The following is a 13,405-nucleotide window of genomic DNA, read 5'->3' as shown; positions in this document are numbered from 1 at the left end:
ACACACAATAGCAGGCACAGGTGTTAACCAGGAAAAAAAAGAGAAAGAAAAGGAAAAGGCAGAAAGTGATTTGAATTATCATCATAGACTGTGTTTGGCATCTCTGCAACGGAAAGAGATTCAAAAAGAACCACAAATTGTTATATAGATAGATGCATGGTTATTTCCAAAATACGTTTCTCTTTTTTTAGTTTTTTTTAACTTATGAAGCTTTGACTTACTCTCAATCTCAAAACACAGAGCTCGTTGATCAAGGGTACAGATAGCTTTGACTTAAGCGCAGGGTAATGAGAGAAATTAGCGCAAATACTCTAAGTAATAGTTCCTGATTTTTTTCACTCACAAATTATTTTTCAACTTGTTTTTGTATCTATGCGCAAATAAAAAAAATCTGCTGAAATTTATTATTCATCTGAGATGTGATTAATATGCAAAATTATGCAAATTAAGATGCAATTAGGCTCCAATTCTCCAGTGAAATTTTCCATTATAATTTAATACAAAGTAACAGAGTAATTGGTGTCACGTGTAATTACGGTTACTCAAGTGCACTTTCAGGCATGCAAATGATTTGCTATATGTTGGTTATCCTATGCAAATGTACCATGTGGTGTTTTAACAAGTTGAGGAAAGCACAATGGGTGCGTGGTTACCCAGTGGGGCTGGAACAAGGTAAAGGCACCAGGGTGTATTTTGTTAAATGAGATAAGTTGGAAAACTTTCAGCACTCAGATTATCACCAGTTAAGACTTCCAGTTACTTATTACTCTTTTTGAATTTTTGATGAACTGGGGAAAGGTGCAAACTTTCTTCCGTCGCCAATCGATTAATGAGAGAAAACTGTTTTGCATGTGACTTGGGATTTGTGTTTTCCAACATGAAACCGTTGCTTCAGTTAACACAATTCACAAGAAGTATCAGACCCTTCTGCCTCCACCTTCACCGCTCCTCACCGCAGTCTCTTTGTATCTTCATTACAACTGTGCCCCGTTTGATCAATGACACTGCAAACGTCACAAGTAATCACAAAACATTATGCGTGAGGGACAATTACGCTGCAGCTCGGGGTGACAAACATTGCAGTCGGTGGCCGGGCAGAGAGAAGAAAAGCGATTATGTAATTGATATCTATTTAGATAGAATGAAAGTCCTGTAAACGCTCAGAGGGAAGAATGTCTCACAGAACAATTCCTTCTTGGGAGGCAAATTGATTTTAAATTGTTACATGGCTGGTTACATGTCCTGACATCTTGCTTTGCTCGCTCTCACTCTCTCCAAAACACACACACACTAACACAAGCACAGATGCACTCACTTATACACACACTTGTGCAGACACACACCCTCTGCTATCTGTCTTGTTCATGATCAACGCTCTGAACAAAGACATCCTCCCTCCCTCTTCATGTCCCCCCTCACCCATCCTCTCTCTCTCTCTCTCTGCCTCTCTCCGCCTCCACTCTGTGTGCATGCCTGCTTGCACAACTCTCTCAAAGAACATAATCCCTCAACAAAATGGAAACACAAAGGAAACTTGAGCTCAATCCTATAAACGCACGGACACAGCAGACAATGCCTCCTCCCACCCGTTTCTCCCCATCCCTGTCCCCCTGCCTCTTCAACAGCCATAAATGCCCTGTGGTACAGATCAGCCTTTATCAGCCCTCTTCTCCCTTCCTTCTCCTCCTCCCACATCCATCCTTTCCTTCTTCCCTCCCCAATTAGCACCCTACCAACCCACCACCACCACCTCTACCCCACCCATAATGCTCCTCCTGCCAGCATCTCCAATACCTCCACACAGGCCACGTTCATGTATCAAGAAGGTGGACAAATTTATTCAATGTGAGCTGCTCCATCTGCTGCTGCAGAGGTGATGTACAGGTAGATTTTGTACAGAAAGTTCAGGTAAAGCCACAGTTTGATTATTTTCAAGTTGATCGTGTAGTTTTGAGTCTCTATGCATGTCTGAATTTTACAAGACACTCACTTTGCTGCTTCTTTTTCTTTGGTGCTTATGCACTCATCGATGTGTCAGTCACTTATCAATCAAACAACTGAGTCCAACACTTTTACATCTTTGTCTTTTGATTTGTATGCCTCCACACCAGCAATAGCCGTAGCCGGGGGCATTATGTTGTATGTATGGTTGTCCGTCCATTAATCCGTATGTCTGGGCCATTCTTGTGATCATGATGAATGCCTTGAGGGTGGCAGTATGGTGGAGCAGTAGTTAGCACTATCACCTCACAGCAAGAAGGTTCCTGGTTTGAGCCTGGGCCAACCCAGGGCCTTTCTGTGTGGTTTTTGCTGTTCTCCCTGTGTCTGTGTGGGTTCTCTCCGGGTAATCTGGCTTCCTCCCACAGTCCAACGTCATGCAGCATAGATTGACTGGCGACTCGAAATTGCCCATAGGAGTGTGTGTGTGTGTGTGTGTGTGTGTGTGGTTGTTTGTCTCTAAGTGTCAGCTCTGTGATAGACTGTTGACCTGTCCAGGCTGGACCCCACCTCTCGCCCAGAGTCAGCTGGGATTGGCTCCAGCCCCCCTGCGACCCTCGTTAGGATAAGTGTTATAGACAATGGATGGCCTGAGGGAATTTCTTCACTTTGGCACAAGTGTCCACTTGGAGTCAACTGATTAAATTTTGGTGGTCAAGGTTGCTGTGAACCTTGACCACTCATTCTTGTGAACGCTACTGTCTGAGGAATACCTGGAGGGAATTTCATTACACATGGCACAAACACCCACTTGGACTCATGGATGAAGTGATTACAGTTTGTAGGTCAAAGGTCATTTGAAGCCCCTACTGACAGGATGACATGGTTTGCATAAACCATTACAGAGCACAGTTGTGGTTAAGGTCTGGTTAGGTTCACAATAATGACGTAGTTAGGCTTAGGCAAAGATCACGGTCGAGGTTAAAATGATGATTTTGTTGATGTTAAGATAATGTCATGATTTGGGTTAAAATGTTTACTTGGTTGTCATGGATACAGTAGTAAACATATGGTTACAGTGCAATTGTGGTCATGCTTTTAGATTAAAAAAATAGGTTAACTGATGGTTGGAAAGGGGGGACAAACAGCCTCCTGTCTTAAATTTAGACATGCACAGTATTCTCACTCCCTTGCTCTTGTCATAAATACTATTACCAGTGCAGGGCCAGTGTCACCTCAGTGTAAATGTGTTGTTTTGGAGAACTGATGCTCTGTTTTCTTGAGAAATCAGTCTCGTGATTACCCAGTTCTTTTTGTTTATCAGAAAAAATGCTAACATGGCATATTGTGTGTGATTTTTCCATGAAAGACTTAAGAGATATATGTTGAGTTTTTTACACAGTGTAACATAAACTGTGTTGCATTGTTACTCTTCTTTCACTGTACAAAGCAAAAATGTATTATATGAAGATCCCTGTTTTTAACTTGCAAATCACAAATGTCAAATTTACAGTACTTTATTAGCCTTAACCAACAGTGAAGCCTGCAATGCAGTCACCGTGCACCTAATGATGCATGCATGCAGGAAAGATGTGAACTGAAGATGCCTTGTGGCTTTGACATTATAGGTCAGTGTAAGTTTCTGCCTTTGACTTCAGTGTTTTGCACTTGTAATTAGAACTCAACCAAAGCGGCAGATGAGCACCAGCTGATGTTCCGTGTTCTCCTGAGAGTGATTCCTGCTCATAGCCACAGCAGCACTTGAGGAGAAGCCCCCTGGAGGTGCAGGTGAGGTGGGTGAGCTTTGATCTAGTCTAATCTGATTTTCGGTGGAAAGAGGTGATGGTGCTGAGGAGGTTGTTTGGCACCAGTACCTGGATTCGTGACTGTGTGGTCTTTGGAGAACCACTTACCACCCCCGTGCTCTCCTCCGGTTCCAGGCTTGGGAAGGTGAGGCAGGCTTTCTCCCTCCTCAACCCCCCGCCCCAAATCTGCTGATTAAATCAACCCTACGCAGGGCAAAGCGTGATAACCGAGGCAAAGTAGGCCGCCTGCACTCGCTGTCACAGGAAGAGGAAGTGCCCTGGTGTACCTTCACCTGTGCTTGATGCCTCACTAACGCTGTTGCTACAACGCGTTGCACAGCTGGAGACGAGACAGCGTGTATGTTATACTAGATCAAAGAGCAAGGTTCACATGTTGCGCTTCCTGCTTCTGCGACTGTGTCGAGTGACCGTCTGAGGCCTGCAGAACAAAAGAAACAGAGATGATGGCTCATTTTGGTCACAACTGAAATTACCCACTGCTCTTTGCAAGTACCAGTATTTGTTTCTGTTTATTACTTTTAACTAGCACTGAGTCCAAAACTGTCATTTACATTTTATACATTTAACCCAAAATATTCTCTCTTCAAACACCTCATAACCACAAAGTAATATTTAAAACAATGCATGTGTGAATAACTTAGTTTTGATTAAATAAAAAAAAAAAATCAGGTAGGTTGTTGAAAAATGTTTTCATACATGTGGCTCAATAAATCAATTTGGAAATTTAGCAACCAAAGCAGTGGAAAGAAAAACAGGTTGGAATTGTTATATATATTTTCCTACATTTAAGATGCCAATGAGCAAATCCCACAAACATCAGAGATCTGGAATGGCGAGTCCTTGTCTATAAATTCTATAAATGTCTGGTCTCTTTTCATGGATTACTGTCATTTGCCATCCGCTATTGTGAGTGCCTGCCAGGCTGGCTTGCCATTTCTGGGCCTGTGTTTCCAACCTTGATATATTTGCCAAATGAATATTTGAAGCTGTAATTAAATTTATCCCACCTCTACACCTTCTGTAAGACGGCCACCTTGCACAGTTCTCACATGCCATATTTCAGTTATTTTTTGTGTGAAAAAACACCACAGCTTGTTGCCATGTTTTAATGATTTGGAATGAGGATATTTTTACTGGAATAAATCTGATTTCAGGACATTCATAATGGTCCTGTTTGCATATTCAAACATAAATACACACCGTGTGGTGAGAAGAGCCTTCAGAGCCGTCTCTGGCTTCATAAACAAACTACAAAAAATGTCAGTGAATATGATAAAAAAATAATTTGGAGATGAGATTATAGCAGAATTTTATGCATTAAGCAAAAAATCAGGCGCTGCTCCTGACAAACAGATTATTTCCAGGCAGGCAGGAGAAGGCACTTAAAATCAGCATGCATGTAAATGTGTCCGCATGCAATAGCAGAACTCTTCTTATTAGCAGATTAACATGGGGAGTTTTGTTTTTTCTCACATTTTAAAGGGAGGTCCAAAAAGCAGTGTTTATTTGGGTAGTGAAAGGTACGAGTGGACTTCATAGACTGTACATCTAAACTAAGCAATGTGTTAACAGCTCTTCAGATGTTCTATATTTAATCTTCATTGTTTTTTTGTAAAATTCACTTTGTTCAGACAATTGATGTCTCAGTTCAGAATGAAACTCACCACACATTCAGTTATCAATTGTAATCTTTATTTGCCAAGTATGTTTAAAATACAAGGAATTTGACTCCCGTACAGTGGCCCCGAGTGTGCACCAAATAAAATAGAATAAAAGACAGAATAATAAGTAAAATACAAGAAGACAAAAAACAACAATCTTTTGATAAATATGTACTAAATATATTCAAGTTATTTTGTCCACCTGCCTTCTCTCCATCCGATGATCAGACATGTCCCACCATCGCCCTCCTCCTAATTCCTGTTAGTTACACTTTAAAGGAGCCCACTCCTGATAATTAAAATCTCCAAGCCTCCCAATAATTACTGCTGGTTCCTCTACACTTTTGAATTGCACTCGTGGTGACATAATTCATTAGTGTTTGTCCAAAGAAATGATTTAGAGTCTTTAAAGTGCTCCTCCATGCAGAATAGCTATTAAAGCAGCCGTATGCACATATGCTTAGAGTGTTAAACGGTTTGTTGAAGTCAGTCAGGGTACAAGGGATGATAAACATAAATTATGACTAATACACTGCACCAGTGGTTTTTTTAAAATAAAAAATTACCGACACAGGGAAACCACTTTGGATTAGTCGCTGCAGCGCTGCGGCCCCCCTCATCCATGTGTGCTGAAGCGAGTATGTAGGAAGCACAACACAAATGGCTCGGGCATCACCTTGAATATTCAGATGGGTAAGCTAATCGTTTATGCCTGGATACACCATTGTGATTACCTGGCTCCTTTGCCATCATTGTGAGCTCTCTCAAGGCGACGCAGACTGCCTTTTGTTTTCATTCGGCTCCATTAAAAAGTTTAAACCACACAATGAGACTTTTATCACTCAAGTTCATAGCATACGCTCATACTGATAAATGTTATTTGCTTTGCTTTAACAACCTGTGATTACTGTGCAATGTGCAAACCAGTCTCCAGTTTTTGTGGCAGACACCCTCGATGAGGAGTCTGTCTCGAATGACAAAAGAGAGATGATTTTACCACCTAACAGCTGGTGCAAATGAGCAAAATTTCAGTGACTTTTACACCAATGCTGTCAATTTGTGCTTGTTACTATGTGTACAAAGTTATTTTATTCCTGTCTTTTATATCACATAAAGACAAAAGGCATCTTATTCAAAAGGCAAACATGTGATTTTGGCCTTTTACAACTGTTTTTATTGTCGTAATTGTAGCTCTGCTGTGCTCCTCCTTGTGGCAAATACTCACAAAACATCCAAGGAACAACAAAAATCCATTTAACAAAAATGACAGACCATTAACAATAGCCACTACAGATTCTAATGTTTATTTAGGTTGAGACAGTTAGTGGATTAAGTGATTAGTTGATTGACAGAAAAATTTTATTTTGTTACCCGAATAGTTGTCATTCAAAAAAATGTGATGTTATTTGAGAACATCATCTAAGGTCTGTTTCCTCACTCTATATGGACATGCTGAATTGAGACGATAACCAGCAGATATCTGAAAATAGTCTCTAATGTTGAATCCTACCTTTACTTGCAGCCCTGTTCTGCACCTTGTTCAGCAAAGTACTGCTGAATGTAGCTTTCAACCACACACCTGGAAAGCTTCCAGTTCATTGTGAACATGGCCTGATGTATTACCAGACACCCTGCATTCATCACTTTGTTTCCCCTTTGTGTTTCTCCTTTTTTAAGGCAACTGCAGGAATTATTAGCAGCTTAGCAACGAGAGGCCCCTAAGTAGCTCTTGGGGTGTAAGCATGTCTCCCAAGTCAAGGCCACCAGCACTCAGAGCCCCCAGTCCCATTCAGCGATAATGTACATGTCAGCAGAGACATGCAGTGATCCCTCACATCTCCATGCTAAATGATCATTTTCTTTCTTACGCTCTTTCATTCCAGTAAATCCACTCACCTAAGAAAAATTCACAGAAGATATTAACACAGTCTAACAATAGTCCTCAGAAAGCATGAATCAGCAGATGATTCCCAATTCCATGCACACAACAGGGGATTGTATTGAGGCTATGGGTGTGTGTGTTAGAATGGGTGAGGGGGAGGCTCTGTTAGAACCGACACTCCCATCCAGGAAAATTCCAAACCCCCGGCATCAGTACAGAGCTTATGAGCTGTGGGAAAGCCGAGGCGAGTTGTGCAGCGACGGAGCACCTCGCCCGAGTCTCCAGACAGCCTGATTTGGGAATGCCATGAAATCTGTGGCACCTCTCCTGGCTTCCTGGCTGAACGGTTGCCATATCTTGTGATGGACTGAGGCAGGAGAGAGCGTAGCAGCCAGGGATGAATACGGCTTAATCTTTACACAGGCCACATGTGTGTGCATGATAACATGGTTGCTTTCTTCCTGTGCAGGGTTATTCTCCACCAGCTGCCAGGTTAGCTGCCTCGCATAGCCGTGTTTCACTGCGATATTTGCCCGATGTAAAAAGAACTATTGCACCTAAGGTGGGGGCTAATGCATGTTTTTGGAAATGGCTGTAATTCCTGACACATTTCGAGAGACAGATAGGGTGTCTATAGCAAATGACAATATATGTAAAGACACCTAGCTCCCCCCCCAGTTCCTAATATTTTATTTGTGAAGAACCTCCTTTTGCTGGTGATGAAGGTTATTTTTATAATTAAATGTCAGTCCTATGATCAAAAGAAGCAAATACCTAAATACAGTACACATTTAAAGTTGGACTGTAGGACTGCAGACATCAGGAAAATGCTATTTTTGCATCATAAGATTTCTATACAGAATAAATATAGATCTAAATTGGTCTGCATGAAATGGCCTTCAGTTTTTTGGGCTTTGATTTTGCTTAATTTACAGGCAACAAAGCTCAGATAAGCAGCTCTATCCCACATTCTGGACTCTTCATGATGTATGCGTGTTTATTTGTGTGTAAGTGTGTGTGCTGTGTGCAGGTGGTCTATACTCTATACATTTATCTCTTATCTACATAAGCTTTAATGCAATCACTCCAGCAGCTTGGTGTAAATTTCCCCATTTTCTTTCCTCCTCACATAAACTTTATCCCCCTCCTCTCATCTGCCCAGCTACACAAAGCCCATCAATTATGATTGCATTATCATAAATGATTTTATAACATCTGCTTGTCAATAATTATCCTACAAATTCCTGTGACCTATGACCCGCACTCTGAATGAACCCCAGGTGTAAGGCACTGTCGGGCTAATGAGGAGCGCTACACCAGCACATTGTCCCCACGTCAGTGCACACAGCTACCCAGCCACTACAATTAGAGCCTGGCACACGCCTTAACATTAGCCAAAAACTGAGGAATTGTGCTAATTGAAAACATTGCATTCAGGAAGAGAGAGGCTTTAAGCGAATGGTGAGGATGTTTGATCTAATATCAGGAAAGATGCACAAAAGGTTGTTTCTCTCACAAGGAGAGTATGTAGTGTTTATGGTGCAGACGCTCTGTGAAAGGGTTCCACAAAACTTGAAAAGCAAAGACTTTCTGTTGTTTTGTCTATTAATCTCTAGTTTAGAACATATTTTTACACTGATGGCAATAATATAAATGAACAAGTAGAAGGAAATTGGGGTGTTTCTCAGAGAGTACTCATGTGACTGTGCTGAAGCTGTAGATGTTTTACCCACAAAACCAAAAGGCCACTATTTCAAAACAAAGTCATAGTTTTGAAGGTAATATTTCATTTTAAACATAGTCAGCAATGAAATTGATCATAACACACTAGAAAATGCTAAAATGTAGCTGTCTGCACATAAAGACATATTTATGAATGTGTATGTCAATACATTAATAAATACCGCTTCTGCAACCTGTAACTGGTGGAATGATAAGACATGTGTGTTAAACAGTTAAACAGAAATGCTTTAGAATGCACTGTTATGGATTTGTTCAATCACATTTCTTAAATATAATTACAGCTATATTTTACTCTTATCTATCAGTGAGTAACTTTTGATTTATCGGTCCACATGCCTCATAGGAGAGACTAAACATGTCTTTAGTTTGTATCTTCTTACCACTACAGCATAGTGCATTTTAAATAATGTATTATGTGTTTATATATGCCTTACAAATGCTAAAAGAGAGGTTTAAATAAAGTGTTACCAGCTACTTTTGTTCAGTGTATGACCAAAATGTTGTTCCCTCTTACACTGGATTGATAGTGTCGAATAGTTTGCTAATGTTTCACGAGATTTCACTGAAGCCAAATGTAACTGAGTGAGATCTTAGACCACACAAACCAAATCCTGCTTTAACATAATGATAGCAACTATCTAATAACAAAATTAAAACAAATACAGAGTACAACCTCCTTAATGCTTATATTACAAACCAGTACTCAGAGACACTGAAGTGTATCAATCTATTACGCAAGTTTGTTTCTCCCTAAACAGCATTCTAGTTGCTCTATAACACACACAACTGCAGTGTCAGATGCAGTCCTAATTGAAAAGTTAATTAACTCTTTGAAGTCATCGGCTGTCATTCCTGCAAATCAGACTCCAGTCCAGCCCCCCGAGGCCACCTTTATATCAGTCTTAATGGCTGGGGACCCTCTGCTTGGCTACATGGGAACGGTTGGTCATTGAAAGTACCATTTATAGAGTATTGTTTAATTAAAATCAAATTAAGAGAATTGTATGCAGAATTAAATTTCAGGTATGAATTATTGTTGAAAACAGAGTGCAACTCAGATAATCAAACTTTTCATTATCATCTCCTCCCTCCAGAGGTGCCTCCGCCACTTCACTCTGCGTCTTTGTTGGCGACTCCCAAAACATAAATGTAGGATGAGAGGATGTTACCCACAATGCATTGCATATGTTATCTCTCAAACATTAACTTCCTTGTGCCAAACATGATTGTTTTGTTTATTTTGTTCATTATGAGGACCGCCATGTCACCAATCAAACTGTATGTATGGGAGCATATTCTCAGTAGGGGAGCTGTATGGGATATGTGCACACACCTAGCCACTTTTGTTTAGAATAATTTTTTTGTGTAAATAATGTATACTGCCATACATAAAGTGAAAATAATGTTAAAATTCTAAATTTTCACATGCTACATGTTTGGATGTTTTCTTAAATCATTGTTTAAGTTCCATTCAGTTAGATTGGTGGTAATGTTACGATATAAACGTGATCCTGGTAATGATCAGAACCAAACAAACTTTATTATTAACATGTAAATAACTCACAGCCTGATAAAGATGCATTTGTGGTTTACATCTGAAGGCTTGAAAGTGTTTCTTCATCTTTGACAATTGCATGTTTTGGACATACAGTTACATCAGAAACTTCATTTTTTATGCACCCACACTGGCAATAGCCGGGGCTGAATGTCTTCAGGTTGTCCGTGCGTACGTTAGTATGTTCAGCTTTATCAAATGCTGTCTTGGATTCAAGGATGAACTGATTAGTTTTTGGTGTTCAAATATCACAGTGACCTCACTTTTGTCCCATTTTTGTGAGTGTGATATCTCAGGACACCTTGAGGGTATTTCTTTAAATTTGGCACAAACATCCACTTTAAATCAAGGATGAACTCAAGGTCTCTGTATCCTCACGTTTTTCCCATTCATTCTCCATAATTAATGACAAATTACACAGATCTTTCTAAGAAATTTCTTAGGAAATTACAGAAAATATTGCCTGTCTTCACATGAGCTGTCAGTTGACAGGTGAAGTTATATATATTTGTCCATCAAACCCTTGTACTTCTGTGTTATTTCACTGATAAAATCCCACCATCCTACTGTTGTCTTATATTAAAGGTTGTGTTGAGATGACTCCTCCCATGTCATTTCTAGGGGTCAGCGCAGGTTTAATTGATTCTCCTTCTCCCTCCATCTCTTATCAAGGCCACTGCTCCTCTCCATGGGAACTGCTAATTGGACCTCCCCTGTGGCCACTTGAAGAAGCAGCCAGACGTGGCCCTGTAGACACTTCTGCCAGTCCACAGGGACGATGGCAGATAAGAGATTCACGCCAGCTATGCGGGTCTGTGGATCCACTTCTTTAGGGATGACAGTCTGATGTCTCCCTACTTTGCCATCTGGTCCTAGATTTACCAACGAACCAGTCGGGACAAGAGAGACTCAACATGATTTTTAGACGATAACACCCCTGAATGTTCAGGCTGTTGAGTGTTTATGTGTGTGTGCTCTTCTACTTCTATCTTTGTGAGGACCACTTTGAGTTTTAGATTTTGGGGGCATGTTTTGGAAACTCAGGATAGTTTTGGAAAGGAAAGGAAAGTTTTGGAAAGTGAAGACATTTTTGGAAAGAGGATATTTTTAAAAAATATTTTTGTAAAGTTAGAATGTATTTGAATAGTGAAGACATGTTTAATTTCAAAGTGTGGACACGTTTGCAAACTGAAGACAGTCTTGGAAAGTGCAGATATTTCTGACAATTAGAGGCATTTTTTGTAAAGAAAAGTATATTTTTGTAAAGTGAGGCTGTTTTTCTCTAAAATGAAGTATGTTTTTGAAAAATGGGGACCTTTACAAAAAATGAGGACATTTTTGTACGGTTTAAGAAAGTACAGACATTTTGAAAGAAAGGGCCTTTTGAAATGGAGCAAGTTTTTGGAAAGTGCATACATTTTTTATAAATTAAGTGGCTCTTTTACGTTCAAGGGACATTGTAAGACAGTTTTGAAATTAATAACTTTTTAAAAACTTTTTGGACATTTTTGAATTTTGGAAAGTGTGGACATTCTTAACAAATGGAGACCATTCTGAAGAGGGAGGATAATTTTGGGAAATGAGGACATTGTGAGAAAGGCAATTTTCAAATGTGATAACCTTCAGCAAAACATATTTTCTATAAGTGAGTGACAACGTGAAATATGTTTTAGAAGGTTTAGAGGTTTTTGAGACTTGCTTTTAGGGTTAAATTAGATTTAGGTTGGTGAAGGTCATCATATGTAAACGTGTGTGACAGAGAGAAAGATACAATGAGAAAGCGTGGGAGTATATGGGAAGAGTTAAAGGTCGTGTTTGTTGTGGGCATGGCAGGCGCCTGTTGGTGTATGTGTGTGCGCATGTAGTTGTGTAACTGAGGTTTCATTAGGGTGTAATGAGAATTGCAGGTTTGATGTGTGTGTGTGTGGTAAAGTGTGATATTTGGAGGAAGTGGGAATTGTGACAGTGGCAGGTTTGTGTTTGTACTCACGGATGCAAAATGTGTGCGCAAGTGTTTGTATCAAGTACGATGAATGAAAATGCCCTAGATTCTGGTGTGAGCCAGTGTCTTTGTCAGGTTTGTGTGTATGCTTGTCTGCCCATGTGTGACAGGACATCACACGCGTGTGTGCTTGTGTAACTGACCTTGATGTTTGTTCCTCAGAAGTGAAGATGAACAGATAAGCAGCAGGCTCTCGCCTCAGCTGTTCTTCTTTTCTTGCTTCCCTTCAACCACCAAGACAGAAGATGATGTTCGGTTTATTCTATATCAAACTGAAGATTACTCAGTCTGTGCATCCTGTCTGCACTCGATATAAAACCAGCACATTTCCTCGAATATGACATTTAAATCTTTTTAGGTAAACTTCTGTAAGAGAGGTAGAGCAGGATTTTTTTTCTTTTTTTTCACCTCTGGTCAAACAGATTTTCTTTTCACACATTTTAAATAAACCTAAGCAACAATGCGGCACCAAGAAATGAAAATGGTTTCATATGCACAAGCTGATGCATCATTTTTACAGTAACATGAATAATATCAAAACATTCACACCATTGTGACTCAACAAGTGTGCCCGCGGCTAAAACTTTATCTTTCAGTCTCTTTGTTGTGGAACGGGTTTTTAATGAAATGCCCCAAATTTACATGAAACACTTGTCACCTCTTTTTCACTTTCATTTTGTGTAGACCATCAAACGGAAACCAACTGAGAATAATGGTTTTCCACTGTCTGCTTTGGCATGTTCAAAGAAATCTTAAGTATTTAAGAAAGTTCCAGTTCATTATGGTTTACATTATATG

The 13,405-nt window shown here is 39.9% G+C and overlaps 2 protein-coding genes across 5 annotated transcripts in view; both read left to right on the top strand.

Annotated features, from left to right (window-relative positions):
* Positions 1-13,084, top strand: part of efhb (EF-hand domain family, member B) — a 31,239-nt gene extending 18,155 nt beyond the window's left edge. Inside the window, exon 14 of the mRNA XM_020609728.1 lies at positions 11,278-13,084. Within this exon, the coding sequence (XP_020465384.1) occupies positions 11,278-11,307 (30 nt within the window). The 3' untranslated portion in view covers positions 11,308-13,084. The remainder of the gene's footprint in view (positions 1-11,277) is intronic.
* The window catches only part of satb1b (SATB homeobox 1b), an 87,733-nt gene that overhangs the window by 4,721 nt on the left and 69,607 nt on the right, over positions 1-13,405 (top strand). For 2 of the 4 annotated variants that reach the window (XM_020609722.1, XM_020609719.1), the window contains exon 2: positions 3,617-3,731. The exons of 1 other annotated variant lie outside the window; for it this stretch is intronic. The gene's annotated coding sequence lies outside the window, so the exon portion shown is untranslated. The remainder of the gene's footprint in view (positions 1-3,616; positions 3,732-13,405) is intronic. One more of the 4 variants, XM_020609720.1, reaches the window with a different exon arrangement.

The sequence above is a fragment of the Monopterus albus genome, unplaced genomic scaffold (genome assembly GCF_001952655.1).
Source record: "Monopterus albus unplaced genomic scaffold, M_albus_1.0 scaffold101.1, whole genome shotgun sequence".
NCBI classification, from domain to species: domain Eukaryota; kingdom Metazoa; phylum Chordata; class Actinopteri; order Synbranchiformes; family Synbranchidae; genus Monopterus; species Monopterus albus.
This window is presented reverse-complemented; position numbering and strand designations above follow the sequence as displayed.